Genomic DNA, 17,506 nt, shown 5'->3' with positions numbered 1-17,506 from the left:
CCTCTGTTGTGGCCTACTTGCTATTTCTTTTTTTATTTTCTGATGTCTAAGTGAGAAGGGACTTATTTAAAGATCACCAAGTTCTAATCTCTTCTTTGTGTTAGTAAGCTGAAGACCTGTTAGTCTGGTGTAATGCTAAAGGCCATGCAGCTTGTAGATCCACTACCCAAGACTGGCTTGCTTAATATTTTAAAGGCTGGCATAGATTGGGGAAGTGGGATTGTGGGCATCGGCATCGAGAGTAAGATACTAATTAAGATACTAAGCAGCACTAGGAAGATGGCTCTGTTGGTAAAGTTTATGCCATGCAAGTCTGAGGACCTGGGCTGGAAATCCCTGGCGCCTACATAAGAAGCCAGGAACGATAACAAACATCAGTACTCTGGTGGATGTGGTCAGAATCATGCAGAATCCCTGCAACTCACTGGTCAGTTTAGTCCCATTGGCTAGCTCCAATTTCAATGAGAGACTCTATATCAAACAGCAAGGTGGAAAGGAACAGAGAAAGATACCTGAGGTTGACCTCTCTCTTCTATACACACAGCCATGCCCTACAACCACACACACACACACACACACACACACACACACACACACACACACACCTAAGATGAAACATGAGTAACAAGGGCAGAGTTATAAGGGCTACAATGATGGAAAGTTCGTAAGACAGACCATGAGGTGCCAGTTCTGGCTTTGCTCCTCCTCCCTAACACTGGCCTTTAAAGCTGCTCTGCTACAAGCTTGCTGCATAAGCTACCTTTCACCTCACTGTTACCGAATATCTGACAAGATGTGATTTGAAAGAGAAAGAATTGGTTCTGGATGATTGTTTGAAGAGAGACACTTCTCTATCCTTCTAGTCCATGCTTCTGTGCAGATGTCTGTGTTAGCCCCCCTCATGATGAACTCTTCAGTTGCTTGTCTGTTACAGATAAACCGAAAGAAATACTAAGTTCTTTTTCAGGGGAGACATTTGACCCCATGATTACACTTTATGATGAATAACAGTACAACCATTGAAACACTTCTTTGTAAGAAAGGTTGGTGTTGGCTCAGACTAGACAGTAGGATTTAAGACCCACCATGGGGAAGAAGGTACGGTGGTGGATGGCTTCATGGAAGTGGGAACATAAAGCAGTTTGATCACATCTCTCAGTAGACCAGAAAGCAACAACAGAGAATTAAGCTAGAAACAGGCTTAGCTATGTCCTCCAAAAACTACCTCCAACTAACCCACTTGCTCTAACTAGACTTCTGCATTCCAAAGGGCCACAATCTCCCCCAAACAGCACACCAGATGGTACTAAGTGTTGAAACATACAAGCCTATCTGGGATACTTATGTTCAAACCATGACACCTTCCTACTACTTTCTCTTCTTCTGCACCTTCCCATTTCCTGATGAAATTTATGCAAAATAGTTGCTTGTATTTCTACTTCCTGTCTTCCCCTCTCACTTCCCATTCTCGCATACACATCCAATCAAAAAGGATGCCAAGTGCTTCACTCATGCACGGTGGTTGCAAAATAAAGAACCTGAGAGAACTCTACCCCTGCAACAGATTGGCAGAGACAAAAGAGGCTCCCAGGGAACTGTGAACAACTGGAGGCTGGTTACTAGAGGGTCAGTGTCAACATATGAGGGTGATCAAGAAAAGGGCATCCTTTTGTATGTTAGTCCAGAAACCATGGGACTGCTGCAGTTGCAATTAATCCTGCCCTTAACCCAGCCATCGATTAAAGGAATGCCTTTCTTCGGTTGTATTCTCTCCCTCTCCCTTCCCTCTCCCTTCCCTCTCTCTTCCTCTCCCTTCCTCCCTCCCACTGTTCATCTCTTCCTTCCTCTTCTCTTCCTTTCTCCTTCCCTTCTTCCTTTTCCCTGTACTGTACCAACTGATGGCTTCTGACATCTTCCTTTGTCCATCCATCCTACTCAGTTTTCAACATCCTAGATGGAATTGATTGCTGTTTCTCAACCTATCTACACAGACTGTTCTGTTCTTGCCCAGTTCATCAAGATTCTTATTCTTCCTGAAGATCAACTTAGAGTTTCTTTTATTACCTAAAACAGTCAAGAAACTGAAAAAATATACTATTAGAAGCATGAATTCAAACAATAAAGATGTGTATCTGAGATGGTTAATACTAGGGGACTTGGGATCAACCCCACTTGATTGGAATGCAAGGGGTTTTAGTGTTTCACAGAGAAACAGTAAGCTATGCAAAACAATTAGCTTTTTGGACAACTAATAGGTAAAAATCATCCTTTGGAAATATTTCTGGTTTAGTCTGTTGAGTGGGATCCAGCAAAAGGTAGATATAGGCACAGGAAGTACCCAGGAAGCCTTCTCAGACAGGCAACTTTGATTGCTTAAGCAACATGACAACATAAAGCTTGCAAATGAAGATCCTAAGACACTCTGAGCAAAGGCTCCCTCATCTTCTGGATGTAGGATGGAGAATAAGACATTGTTCATCACTGAAGCATGAGACCAAAGTAGGAAGAAAGTAGTGTCTTGGGTGAATGAACAGAGTTTGATTTGGCTTCAAGTGTTCCTTGGAGCCAGAACTGACAGACTGAATGTATTAATCACTCTCCAGTTGCTGTGACAGAACCCCAAGAAAAACAACTCGGAGAGTGGAAATAGTTCTGCTCACTATTTCAGATGCTTCAGTCCATTATGATAGAGAGGACAGGGTGGAGAAGAACAGCCACTTCATGGTGGAAGGGGAGAGAGAGGGAGAGAGGAGAGAGAGGGGGGAAGAGAGAAAGAAACTCTAATGGGCTTTTTCTTTTTTCTGTTTTATTCTGTCTGGATCCCCAGCCTAAAGGAGGGTGCCACTTTCTTCAGATGGGTCTTCCCCCCTAGTCAATCCCAGAAACACCCTCAAGGACATAGTCAGAGACTTGCTTTACAAATCTCCTGCACACTTCTCTATCCAATCAAATTGACAATCAAGAGAAGGAAACACTAAAATAACTTTTCCCTGTTAATTAATTCATGGATTAATAACTGTGACACAGCACACATGAAAGCATTATCTGACAGGTGGGAGAGGTCAAGGAAACCTTCTGTTAGACATTAAATTTACAAGTTGTAGGAAATTGCTTTGAGGCCTAAGTTCAACCAATGAGCCTGCTAACATGCGTTTCCTGTGACATTGTGTTTAGCAAACACATCACCCCGGGATGTGAAAAGCCAGAAAATAGACATTGGCTCATAGGAACTAGCTCTGTACACTGTGCACACTGGCCAGTTGTATTCAAAGGACCCAAATGCCAAAGGAGTGTCCTGACAAAAGTAAAATGGCGAAGGATAGCCACATACTAGAAGAAGGAAACAGAAATGATTTCTGAAGCCAATGGCAACATCAAATGATGGATTCCCGTCAAGGTCAGTAAGCAAGTCAGGCATATGATCCAAGCCACAAAGACACCGTCCCTGGTGAAATTCCAGTAGTGGGGCAGTTTCCTAGCCAGCCATAGATCCCAGGGTTATCAGAGAAGAACACCAAGAGTGAGGGACATGGGCTACCCTGGCTGCTGGAGCACCTGCTCCCCAGGAGTGACACTAATCCAAAGTCAATAGGATCTGGAATCACCATGGAGATGAATCTCTCTGGTCATGTGTGTGAGGGAGTTTCTAGATTATATTAACTGAGGAATATAATCCTTTTTCCTTAAGCTGATCTTCTCATGTGTTTATCAGAGCAAGCAGAAATGTAAACTAGTCCACCTAGAAGCTAAACAACTCTTCTTAATCTTTTCTGGCCTTGGGAGTGGATTGAAGTTTCTAAAACCACTGACACTCTAGTCTCAGGGAAAGTCTCAACTTACATGAGCAGTAGTTAGAAGCCAGTCCTCAACATTTGTACAACGGGACACTTTTTCCATCTCTTGCCTTTTCAATTTTTCAGAAATTATCATATCTGCTTGCTAGCATGCAGTATGGAACAGCAAATTAACACTTTGTTTCCCTCTGTGGCTATAGGTGGGATATACCATCTTCATAGACATATAATGTGAGCTCCCATACACCACTGTACTGATTGTCTCAGGGCCCATAGCCTCCCACAGGTCAGCAGCTTCCAGCCCCAGCACATGGCCTGAACATGAGTTCATTTCTGAGAGCAACAACTGGTATCATGTTCTGAAGGCAGAGAGAGGCAGGGGTCATGTTTCTTCTAAAACTCCATCCTTGAACGCTTCAGTTCCTTATCTCTTGCTTGCTGTCCCAGTACACCAAAAGGAGCAGGAAAATGATGCTACTTGGAAAGAAGATAAAGTAATAGGCATGTTTAACTTTATAGTTCTGAACAGACTAAATACCAAATAGTTCCCACTCCTTTTTACTTACAAAACCTCTCACAGTTTTTAGAAAATACTGAAAGAGGAACTTCAAAGGCATGACAAGATAGATGTGGCAGCTAGGGAATAGAGATGGAAGCTCCTTCATGATGAGAAACAAAAGTCTGCTCTAATCCCCTGTGTGATACAAGCTTAGCTGATCAGGGTGGCACAGAACCATTCTGGTGGAGTAAAGAGCTAACACTGTCAGCTGTTTGCTTCTTCTTGTCTCCTCCTCCTCCTCTACATTTGCATATGCAAATTCCACAGCAAAAAGACCAGCTAGATGATTCTACCCAGGGCAGAAGTGTCCCTGTAATCAGTCTGCTCCTTGGAGATACAGAGTTCCCTGACCTCCAGTTCCACCTGCTCACTCTGACGTGGGGTGATGTTCAGAAGCAGGGTGTGCTAAGTGATTCCAAAGCCTGTGAAGGAAGCCACAGCCAGAAAAGTAAATAGTTCCTTAAGTCACCCTTCTGGAATTTTGAGAGTTTTGATGTTTTTCTTAAATGATAACAATTTTATTCTCAAAATGTGTTATTCTATCGCAAAGGGGTCCTAGCCTCTGATACTAGTGGATATTGAAAAAAATGTGGGGAAATTGGAAAAAAATAGTGCTAACCTCACCAAAACTAAGTTCCTATGAGCAATGGCAAAGGAAGACAGTGGGAAAATAATTACTGGGGAAAAACAAATGAAATTTCTAAAACATCCCTGTATCCTAAAGTACAGATTTTTCTTCTACAGTAATCTTGTATACTGTGGTCACATGTCCTGGCTCTAAGAGACAAACTGAGTTGTCTTTAAAAGTCTCTGGAGTTACACAGTCAACAGCAGATCTGTGTGCTGGACTTTCTTTCTACACTACAGGGTCATTTAACCAGAGAAAAGTGACATATTCTCCCCTTATGAGCAGACCACGGGAAATAGAAGAAAGCAAAGTGCATTTTACACGAGCTTTCCATTTCTGCCAGCGGAGGCTAACCCACTGACATGCACATGTTGCTCCAAATTCACTGGAGGGGTGGGAGGTGGGGCTGAAAGGATGTTCTACATAGCAAGCTCCATTCTGAACTCTGAATCCAACACAGCAGTGCCAAACAGAGAGACCAGGCACACAGCAAGGTTTCTGTGGGAACTGTGGGGCATGCAGAAGACAGTCTGTTAGAAAAAAAGACCAAAGATACAGATCTATTTACACAAGGAACGCTGGAATGGGGTGCACTTACTGAATGCTGAGCCTGATCAGGGAAGCCGTAAGTCCCACTTTCATGAGGTCTTTGAGCAGTTTCCTAAAGAAGAGAAGAGGAGGAGACATGAGAAAGGGAATCCACATGCTTATGCTGTGTTTGCATGCTACTTCTGTTGTCCTATGCATGCCACTCCAGTTATACCAGCACTAGTTGCTTCTAAAAACAGATCCTGACTGTTTTAGACAATAAGAAAACAAAGACTAAGTTCTTCAATATGTGCATTAAATCTTTTCATCCTCCAGCAAGTAAGGTGTGACAATTTTGTCAGGAGAGGCCACTGGGCTCAGAGTGTGAGTGAATATAATGCATAAAGACTGGAACTTGATCACCAAATCCGGAGGCATTCTCTGCTCTGTTTCTCTCTTACACCATGATTGCTGGGTCCCACATAGTCATAGGGAGTTGATAGGGCTAATATTATAGATTTCATGAAGGAGCTAAATTCAGTGAAGCAAGTCCTAAATTTCCTTTTAACTCTGAACTTTTAGTACTCTATGGCAACCAACTGCATAATAGTCAGAGGTATAGGAGTGATGACCTAGGAGTGTAACTCCCTTTCTTAATGTTCACGAGGTCCTGGGTATTAGCTGCAGCACTACAAACAGAAAAATAAACTAAAATGAAATTCATAGGATGCAGACATGAAAAGGTGGTCACTTACAAATAAAAATGGCTAGGATTCACTAATAGACTGAGAATCTTTTCAGGGTACCCTAGATTAGGTTGACTATGACCTGCCTCTTTGTTGGAGAAGAAACAGAAATAACAGAAGCAGAACTGGTTTTCAGGATTCTGAAATCCCAATTCAGTGATTACTCAATTACTAGGAAACAGTGTCATAATTTGCATGAAAACTCAGCAATTCACAGGTTTCAGACTTAATTTTAAACATTATTTGCAGACACATTAAGAAATATACCATTTCCTATATGTGCTCTATACATGTGTTGGAAACAGGTATAGAAAATGTTCCAATTTGGTGAGTCCATGAGAGTTGATAAATTAGTGATCAAGATCATCAAATGGTTTCAAACTGTTGAGAAGATAGGAGAAATGTAGAGATACCTGAGAATATACAGAGCTCTGAAGTGATAAAGGGTGGGAGTCCTCCTTTTACTTTATGTTTCTATTTAGGTAACATCTTTTAGCCAGTGTAAAATTCTCATGAACAATTGAACAAATGTCTATTTACCTATTCATCCACCCATTCACCCATCTATCCACCCACTCATCTACTCACTTATCCATCCATCCATGTACTATTCTTCCATCTGTCTGTCTTCCATGCATCTATCCATATACCTCTGCACCTCAACAAACATGAATCTATCCAAGCTTCCATCCATGCATGTACCTATCTGTCCACCCACCCTCTCATATTTACCCTGCCTTCCATTTGTTTATGCCTATTCATCTACCTAACCACCCACTCATTCACTCTTCCATTTACTTACTAGTCTTCCATATGCCTAACTGCTCATTGCTGTATTCAACCATGCATCTATCTTTCCAAACATGTTCATTCACTCAACCACATACCCACCCACCAATCCATTCATCTAACCAACACACCAACCCATCCAACCACCCACCCACCCACCCACACATCCATGCCGTCCATTCATACCATCTGACCACCCAGACATGTATTTATCCATCCATCCATTTACTCACCAATTCATATATATATATATATATATATATATATATATATATATATATATATCACCTACTCATCCCCCACTCTTCTGTCTATACACTGTGCATTCATCCACTCACTCACTCACCCATGTATCCATCCATATGTGTACATATTTACACATTTTCTACTCACACACCACCTATACATCCTTGTGTCTATTCATTCCTGCATCCCTCTGTCCAACCACCCATCCTTCTTCACACTCACACTCAATCATTTTCAAAGATCCTACTATTTATCCCCCGGCCACTCCAACCTGCCCACTGCCACTCAGCAGTTAAGAACAATTATTGCTCTTGCAGAAGTCCCTGGCTCAGTTTCTAGAACACATGTAGTGGCTTATATCATGCCTAACTTGAGTTTAACAGTATGTAATGCCCTCCCCTGACCTCTGTGGATACCAGGCAAGCACACAGTCCACATACATACATGTAGGTAAAACATTTATATACTTAAAGTAAAATAACTAAGTATAAAAAATAAAAATAAAAGAAAGCAACTTGACAGGAAGTTGAAATCTGGAAGATAAATGGTAACTAGATGAACACTATCCTGGAAGAATGGTTGAGACAGTTCAGGAATAAACATCCAACTCACAAGATTCTTTGAACTAAGTAGGAAGACAGTCTAATTTCTAGGAAGAGAATTACCTTGAACCCTTTGTATCTCCCAGCTCTGTGTGCAGATTCATATCCATCTGCCTACTTATTAAAAGCAATTGTCTCCTGTAGTCAGTCTCAAGCTTCCATTATGTTCCTTCCCACATTCCAGTCATTTCCTCTGTCCTGCAGTGTACTTATTCACCATCACACCCAGCTATGTCCAACTACCAAAAAGATAGAAGGCTTCCTTCCTCTTCTGGCCCTTTAATCAGGTCCTTCTCTCTTTCTGAGCCTCCTCCACCTGGTCAAATGTGAACCCATTCTTCATTGGCCACCCGGGTGCTCTCTGGAGATTTCATTGGCCCTTTATACTTATTAAAACTTGGGAGATCACTGTGGCTGCTTACATGTTCCTTTATCAGAACATGATTGCATAATCCTTCTAACTCTTTGTGAACTTGAACCACTTATAACTAGAGAACGGAGGCAAGGTTTAATTGCACACCATAGCTTTGTCATCTGACCCAGTGCCCAGGCACTTACCAGCTGTTCACCATATTGTATAGTCTAAGAAGCAATTCCTCACTGACCCAAAGCATTACAGCATCAAGGAAGGAAAGTGACCTCCATTCCAGGAAAAGGTTTACTCTGAGCATCATGGCCTCCTATTGTGTTCCAGTGTATGGTACCCAGGTAATAGCAATTAATTTTATGTCTACATATGCCTGCTGCCCACACCTCACCATCAGTTTTCAAACTCAACCCGAAGTTGAAATTAATCTTACTTTCCCTCTTTTCACTAATGAGAACGTGTCAAATCCTCTAGGTAAGCACTATATAAAAACAAAGGCAGAGACTATTGTTATGAGGGGACACTAGAAATGGTCATTTACAAGGACACAGACAGCACAAAGAGACAAGATGATCTCTACAGTTCTGGTGGGAAGATACAGATTGTGTGTGTGTGTGTGTGTGTGTGTGTGTGAGAGAGAGAGAGAGAGAGAGAGAGAGAGAGAGAGAGAGAGAGAGAGAGATGCAGATTCGGATATTTGTGCATACATGTGGAGGCCAGAGGTCAGCCTCAGGTGCCATTCCTCAGCTGCCCTCCACTTGTTTTTTTGAGACAGGTTCTCTTCATTGGCCTGGAGCTGGCCAATTTGGCTTGGTTGGATGGCCAGGGAGCCCTGGGGATTCACCTGTGTCTACCTCACCTGTGTTGAGATTACAAACACATGCCACCATGCCCAGATTTTTATGTGGGTTACAGTGACAAAGTTCAACACACACATTCCCCATTCAGCTATTTCCATTGCATAACTTTTTTAACTGATGATTTTTGCACACTCCATAAAGAGCAATGGACATCCAGGGAGAACCTTAAGCCTCAGAGGAACTGGCTGGATTTTCATCCTATTGAGACTGCATTGGGGATGACGAGCTAATGTGAAGAAAGCTTGAAACACTCACCAGGCAAACTGGAGGTGAACGCACATTCATGCATTAGCCACTCTCCTTCAGCACTTCATCCAAATGTGAAGACAAAGCAGAGGCATGATTATTTCCAAGACACTGGTGTTGGTGACCCCTGGGCTGCCAGTAGGTACTTTAATGTCTAGACAGGGCTGGTTCCTGTAGTGTTTTATGCTTCCATAGACTCTGCTATCCACTGCCTCTTGGATGCAGAGGTGCTATTTCCTCCCGTCTCCAGGCTTGCACTCCTAGTCCTGTACAGTGCAGCCTGGCAATCCTCACAAAACACAAAGACATTCCTGGTTCATTTGGATCTTTTATCCATCACTTCTTGATTTATTTCACATTATTTTATGGCATGGATTTGCACCTTGCATAATATAGCCCTGGACTCCAACCTTACTTATTTATTTAAGAGGACTTGCATGTTTGTGCATCCATTAATTCTGAACGGGACTTCGTCTGCCACAGGGAGGTCACACGTGCCTTGACGTTGACCTGGAGTGCTGGTCACAGCTAATCAGCTCTCACATGTCAGTACCTCCTTATGGAAACACCCTGCACAGTGGCCTCAAGAGCCCATTATCTTTCCTTCACAGTACATTGCAAGCTTTCATTTTACATTTAATTTTAAAAGCATGCCTGTCCACCACCCTGCAAGCTGAATGATGGCCAGGGCAGCATGGTTTCTGTATATAATCTGAGTTCTTGCTCTGAGGAGAATGTCAAAGATATGAGAGGCATTTGCCAGTATTCACCCAAGGAAGGAAAGTCAGGAATAGAAAGAAACCGAGGAAGGAAAGAGGGAAAGATGGGCTCAGTCACCCGAGACAGTCTCTTTGTGTGAGTGTGTACATGTGTATAGGTGTGTGTGTGTGTGTGTGTGTGTGTGTGTGTGTGTGTGTGTGTAGGTACAGTGTGGTGAAGGTGCATGCGCAGACCAGGGGTCAATCTAGAGTGCTGTTTCTCAGAACACTGTCTACCTTGGTGGTTGTTTGTTCGTTTGTTTGGAGTCAGGGTCTCTCACTGATCTGGAACATACTAGTTCAACCACACGGGCTAACCAACACACCCCAGGGATTTTCCTGTATCTACTTCTCCAGTATTGAGATTGCAAGTGAGCACCCCCACAGCTGCTATATTACATAGGTTCTGGGGAGCAAACCCAGGTCTCCATGCTTACAGTTTACTGAGTCTCCTCAGCTCTGAGATGGCTTAGCTTAATTATCAACTTGATTGGATTGAGAAACCACAAGGCACCTGTCCATGCCTGTGACACAGGTAATAATGAGATCACAAAGGCTCTGACCTAATGAATAGGTTAGTCCTTGATAGATTCAGAATCTGGTGGCATAATTTGAAAGTGTTAAAAGGTATGAGGTAGGGTCTAATTGTGAAGAAGATAACTGGAGTTTGTCCTGGTGGTCAAATATCACCCTGTATGCCTTTTTTCTTTACTTCTTATATTTAAGGGCAAAGTTGTACTACCAAGCACTATCATCACCAGCATACTCCACTATATACCTCACCTCACGGTGGGCCCAGAGTCTGTACAGGTGATACCTCTATTCTGTTGTTTTGCTCAGGCTTTGGTCACAGTGACTCAATTCATCTTGTGTCACCATAACCAAAACACTTAAAAGAAACAACTCGGAGGAGAAAGGCTTTATATGGACTCAAGGCTCCCAAGTGTCTCATTCCTTCTTGGTGGAAAAGGCATGGCAGAGAAGCTTAGTCCATGGTGAGGAAGTGTCAGGCTGTCTAGCTTTGTCAAGATTGTAACTGATGCCGACTTCTTGACTCTGTTACTCAGGATTGAGCTAAGCAGAGCTAGAATCTGGCCAAAGCAAGGCTCATTTTCTTCCTCCCAGGACTTTGGAAACCATGTGTAATTTTATTCAAATTCTACAATAGATAACTCAAAAATCATGAGGCTACTGTTCTCTGTCATTTGTGCAAAGAGGAAAAGAAGAATCAGGTGGACTCAGAGCCATGAGCAGAAGTAAAAGGAGGAGAGTGAGAAGCACGGGAGCTGGCCTGTCTTACTGTCCCATTAATATCTCCATTCTCAGGGATTAGAACCACCCACCTTGGGTGCTGACATTTCCTCCAGTGCCATAGAGACATGGGCATTGTATACACGACCAAATGTTTGGGGGCAGCCAGAAACTGTACCAGATCCTCTATCTACTCAGCATTCAGGTAAACTAACAGGGCTTGAGCACAGCAATGATGTGCTAGGTGCTCCCTCTCCATGCTTCACAGCAGCTCCTGTTTACACATGGGAGTGTGCGGTGATATTTTATTTGTGCTTTAATAAATGAAGTTTGCCTGGAGATCAGAGGAAATAGCAAGCCATTTTAAGTAAACAAAAAAGTCATGCAGTGGTAGCACATGTCCTTAATCCTATCACTTAGCAGGCAAGATCTTTGCATGCTCAAGGCCACACTAGGGAACAGAGCCAAGCATGGTGACACATGCCTTTAATCCCAGTACCAACCATAGAGTTCTGGAGGCCTGTACAGACGGGAAGTGACAGAGCTGGCCAGGAAGAGGACATGATGCAGCTAGACAGAGAGCAAATCAGATGGCAGAACAGCAAGGCATATAAGCCTGGGTAGGCAGGAAGTCGCTCTCTTTGGAAGCTGTGGAATTGGTGAGGTTAGGTTAGCTCGAGGTTTGTCCTATTCCTCTGATCTTTCTGTCAGGCTTTAACCCAAATTTCTGGCTCTGTGTCTTATTATTAAGACCATTTAGAAATTTGTCTATAGGTGTGTACAAGTGAACTGTTTGGAATGCACCAGAAGCTGCATCAACAGGAGCACAGGGTCATGAAGTATTCCTGCCTAACAATTTATGATAGGCATCTGGTGATGGCAGAGTCTGAATTCTGATGAGATCAGCACTGATCAGATCTTGGAAGGAAGAAGGGTACTTCAGCATCCTTAGGATGGTACCAGGCATCCTTAGAGTGATGCTGAGCAGGCTTAGAATGGAGCTGAGACAAGGAAAGCTGATGACTCCCAGACACATAACAGGAGGCTGCCTCCCAGTGACACCAACATATTGTGACTGTCTGGTCTGCTGAAGCTGGCTGTGCATAAGATCTAGTGTGACCTAGGCTCTCTGCGGTCAGAGCACCCTGAACTTCAGACTCGGAACCAAAGTATCCTTTTCCTATGGACTATTGTCTAAAGGATCCATGGACAAAGAAGCCCATCCCGTTGCTGCAGCCAAGCATTGCACAGAACCAGGGCAGCATTAGTCAGGAGCTGACTTCTTTCAATCAGCTCTCAGGGTTTTCCCATAACCCCACACATATGTGTGGTCTCTGGACTGAGAGTGCCCCTAGGAGTTGTTTTCTGATATTTATTTGCTGAAGCTAAGAACAAAACTCAAAAGCCAACTGTTCTAAACAAAACCAGAATGTCCAACCTGCCTCATGTCACCTTGACTTCACAAGCTCCTGTCACTGGTCCTGCCCCATGTCTCTCTGTCTGGTGGATATGCAGTTGAATTTCGCATATTCAGGGAACTCTTGATGACCCCCCAAGTATATGACAGCAACATCTTCCTAACTTGTAGAAACCAGCAAGCAACTCAAGGTTCTGTCTTTCACAGATATCCAGCTCCATGTCTGTCTCCTTATGAATCAGAAGCATCTTAAAGCCCCAGGATATAGATGTGGAGCTGATTCAGCAAAGTGCTTGGAAGTTCTGAGTTCGATTGCAGAACTCATGTAAAGCTGGATACAATGGTGCTCACTTGTAATCTCAGTGCTGGGAAGAATGAGACACAGAGATCTCTGGGACTCACTAGCCAACCATCCTTGCCCACTTAATGAGTTATAGGACAGTAAGGACTCATCTTAAAAATAACTCTGAAAGCTATATGACTACAGAAGAACAATATCCAATATTAACCTCTGTCAGGCATACACATGTGAAAAATGAGAGACCCTGCCTCAAAAAAAAAAAAAAAAAAAAAAAAAAAAAGCAGAGGGGCCACTTGAGCACAGTACAGTACCCAAAGTTGACCTCTGATATCTACATGCATAAACACACTTGTCAATATACACTTGCACATAAACACACTTTTGAATACACATTTGCACATAAACAAACACACATGTGATTACAAACACACATACACACACAGAGGAAAGTGTGCGCATGTGCCACAGGTTGTTTTATAGTACTCATGAGTGACATCACTGCAAGGTATTGGACAAACTTGGCTTCAAAGCTCCCCCATGCACTGATTCTTGAGTAAGCTGCATGGCATCTCTGAGCCTCAGTTTCCTCTCACATAAGAGTTAACACAAGGATTCCACAACATGATTACCTGGTGCTGCTGATAATTGTGTGTTCATCGAGCTTACATTTTAATACAGTCAAGTGCTATGTCATCTCCTTCAAGTCCTTCCAGTAAACTAGGGGTGTGTGTGTGTGTGTGTGTGTGTGTGTGTGTTCATACATGAGCAGTTGTATGTGGAGCAGTTGTATGTGGAGGCCAGATGTGAACTTTGGAAGTCATTCTCCAGTGCTCCCTATCTTGCCTTTTGAGATAGAGCCTCTCACGCTGACCTGGGGCTCACAAATTTAGCCAGGCTGACTAGCCAGTGAACTCTGAGGATCCTCCTTCTCCCTGCCTCTCCAGTATTGGCTTGAAAAATGTGCAACCACCACACCTGGATTTTTGGTGTGAGTTTCTGAGGATCTAGCTCAGGTCTCCATGCCTGCATGGCAAGAACATTACAAACGAGTCACTCTCAAATCAGTAAATAAAGTTTTAATGTGACAAGTCTGTGTTAGGGGCCAACTCAACACCTGGCGGGTACTAGGTGCTCATGAAAGATTTCTGAAGATAGAAAGCCCAGGGGAGACCTTTCTTACTGATGTAATACAATGGTAGCTGCTAGCTCAAGGTGTATTTGACTTGTAATTCTGTTTCAATGCAATAAATGTCAATTAGTCTGTCTGGTGCATTTAATACAGTGGTGATCACTCACTTAATGGGGGTGTAGGACTGTCTCTAGAGGCCCAGTATAAAGGTTGTCCCCACTTTACTTTCTAAGGAAGCAAACTTCTGCTCAAAGCTCCAGGGACCCCCAGAGCCTGGCAATATTACACCCTTATGCACCCCACTCATGTTGGTGTGTTTATTTTCTTGTCTTGGCTTTACAGGAGATTTCTACTGTTTGGGCTGTAGGGTATGTCCTGATTAAAAAGAATCCTCCCAATTACAGTTTGGCACGAGACTCCTGTCGCATACTCTGCCACCAGCCTCATCTTCCCTGTCAGCAATGAGCATTTGCAGTGCCTAACTGTAAATGAAAACCCAAGGGGTGAGTTTGGGTCCCCAGCTCCTGAGCCATGCCAGCTCTTTTAATTTGCACTGTCTGTCAAAAGGATGTGGTTGTGTGCATACTCCAAAGAATTCCTCGACTGGATTCAAGGCCAGAGAGAACGAAGGTATGAAAGCCATCTCTGGGAAACGGCATTTGAACCCACCAGAGATGACAGGGTTCACAGAAGGCAACAGACCCTTTTTTGTCAGTTCCAAACTTGAGCAAGTCCCACTATGAAAAGGGAGCTGAACTCCGGGGAAATTTCAAGGCATCTTGATATTATTTTTCTACCGAGCACATAAGACAGAACCCTGATTCAAAGGAAGTCACCAAAGCACTTTGAAAAGAAATACACACACAACCTCTGATTATTTCAGTCTCTGTAAAATTAAAACTTCCTGGAGATGGGGGAGAAGGACGAGGTACGTGGTTTAGACTAGGAAGTAAAGTGTGGGATGTTTCCTTTAATCAGAGAGGTGTCATGGCTCAGCTCTGGCGACGCATGGAAATGCTCACCGAGAGGAAGAGTGTCGCTGGGAGAAGGCTGAGCAGAGGTGACTCAGGAACAAAGATGACAAAACCCCTGGTGTGCCTCTGTGCCTCGTGTCTGTTTTTCCCTTGCTTTTTTTGTGTATGTGCATATATTTTCATCTATGCGTTTACACATATGTGAGCAAGTGCCTTTGCAAACACGTGAGAGCATGTGAGGGCTGGAGACTGACATCAGGCTCCTTCCTCAATTCCTTCCATCTTTTTTTTCCTCTTTCTCTTTTTTTTTCTTTTTGTGCAGAGACCCTCACTGAATCTCAAGCTTGCTGACTAGACTAGACTGTTTGGCCAGTGAGCCCCCGGGTTTCCCCTGTCCCTGCTCCTCAGCACTGAGATTGCACACACACACCACCTTCTTGGCTCTTCTCTGGTGCTAGTGCTTGAACTCAGGTCCTTGCGCCTCCACAGTGAAGACTTCGCTGACTGAGCTATCAGTCTAGCTCCCCATATAGCTGTCTGTCTAACAGTGATGCTTGTCATCCCATTACTCCAGAGTGCCTGGCTAAAGATCCTGCTTTTAGGCTCAAGAGAAATTCTACAGCATCAGTTGAAGAAACCGCTTCTCTAGTTGAGTCAGACTCTGTGAACTTCTGTGACTAATGGCATCTATGGAACAAATCATCAAGGAAAGAAGAAACCAGAGCTAGGCAGAAAGGCTATTCCAGTCCCTACAACTGTGCCCATTGAGTGTGAATATAGATCAGGGCAGAAGACTAGGGATTGTGGGTTGCCTCCACCCAACAAGTAGCCCATTGGTTTGTCAATAAAATTATATTGGGACATGGGCATTCATTATGGCAGTTTCCCTGCTACAACATCATACACTCTGTAGCCCACATGCTCAACAACACCCTCCACATAGCTCTTTGTAAATAGGGTCGGCCAAACTCATGTATGGAGAGTTAGATTGATTCACACACAGGTTCCCAAGAACCTATCAGATGCATTCCAACTTTTGACACTGCTACACAAGACTGTCATCTACAAAGTCATGTTCAGGAAGCATACAATCGAGTTTTTAAAAAGAAAACTTCTGCCCCTCAATAAAAGAATGGATAAAAAAAATGTGGTGCATTTACACAATGGAGTATTACTCAGCTGTTAAAAACAATGACATCATGAATTTTAAAGACAAATGGATGGAACTAGAAGAAATCATCCTGAGTGAGGTAACCCAGAAAGACAAACATGGGAAGTGGATATTAGCTGTTAAGTAAAGGATGACCATGCTACAAAACCCACAAACCCAGAGAAGCTAAGTAACAAGGAGAGCTCAGGGGGAAACACTTGGATCTCCCCCAGGAAGGGAAAATAGAATAGATTTTGTGGGTGGGCTGCGGGCAGGTGGGGATGGGAACAAGAGGGATCAGGTGAGGAAAGTGGGGTGAGAGTACTGGAAGAGATGACTGGAAAAGGGGAGCATTTGGGGTCAGAAAGAAACCTAGTGAAATGGAAACTCCCAGAAATCTACAAGCATGACTCTAGCTAAGAGTCCTAGCAATAGGGGGTATGCAACCTGAACTGGACATCTCCTGTTACCAGGCAAGACTTACAATGGGGGAACTGGGATACCAACCTAGACACATAACCTTCAACCTACAATTTGTCCTGCCTACAAGATGTGCTGTGGTAAAGGTGTCTTGGGAGTTGTGGGAATGGCCAACCAATGACTAGTCCAGCCTGAGACCCAAGCCATGAGAGGGAGTCCATCCTTGTCTCTGCCTAAAGTGCTAAGACCCAGAAGAGGGATAGCCCAGAGACCTAAGATAGAACCAAATGTAACTGGCAAATAAAATGTCAATGTAATGATGACTAATGATATTCTGCTATACTCATACATTGATGCCTAACCCAATTGTCATCATAAAGTCCTCATCCAGCAACTGATGAGAACAGATGCAGAGAGCCACAGGCAAACATTAGGCAGAGCTCAGGGAATCCTGAAGAAGGGGAAGAAGGATTGTAGAGCCAGAGGGCTCAAAGACACCACAAGAAACACACAGAATCAACTAACCTGGACTCAGAGGGGCTCATAGATAATGAACCAAACACCAGAGAGTCTGCATGGACCTAAGCCAGGCCCCCTGCATATATGTTACAGTTGTGTAGCTTAGTCTTCTAGTGGGACTCCTAACAGTGGGAGGAGAGACTATCTCTGACTCTTTTGCCAGCTTTTGTGACCCTATTCCTCATACTGGGTTACCTTGTCCAACCTTAATATGAGATGAGA

At 43.5% G+C, this 17,506-nt stretch overlaps 1 protein-coding gene across 12 annotated transcripts in view; it reads right to left on the bottom strand.

The window, feature by feature from the left end:
• Positions 1-17,506, bottom strand: part of Rbfox1 (RNA binding fox-1 homolog 1) — a 1,601,479-nt gene that overhangs the window by 1,262,233 nt on the left and 321,740 nt on the right. For all 12 annotated transcript variants that reach the window (XR_005090377.1, XM_037201093.1, XM_037201084.1 and 9 more), the window contains one exon: positions 5,580-5,642. Coding sequence is in view for 1 of the 12 variants with exons in the window: in XM_037201084.1 (XP_037056979.1) it covers positions 5,580-5,642 (63 nt within the window). In the remaining 11 variants the exon portion in view is untranslated. Of the gene's footprint in view, positions 1-5,579; positions 5,643-17,506 lie in introns of those variants that run through there.

This window comes from Peromyscus leucopus, chromosome 8b (genome assembly GCF_004664715.2).
Source record: "Peromyscus leucopus breed LL Stock chromosome 8b, UCI_PerLeu_2.1, whole genome shotgun sequence".
Taxonomy (NCBI): Eukaryota; Metazoa; Chordata; class Mammalia; order Rodentia; family Cricetidae; genus Peromyscus; species Peromyscus leucopus.
Note: the sequence above shows the minus strand (reverse complement) of the source record. Positions and strands in the feature narration are given on the sequence as shown.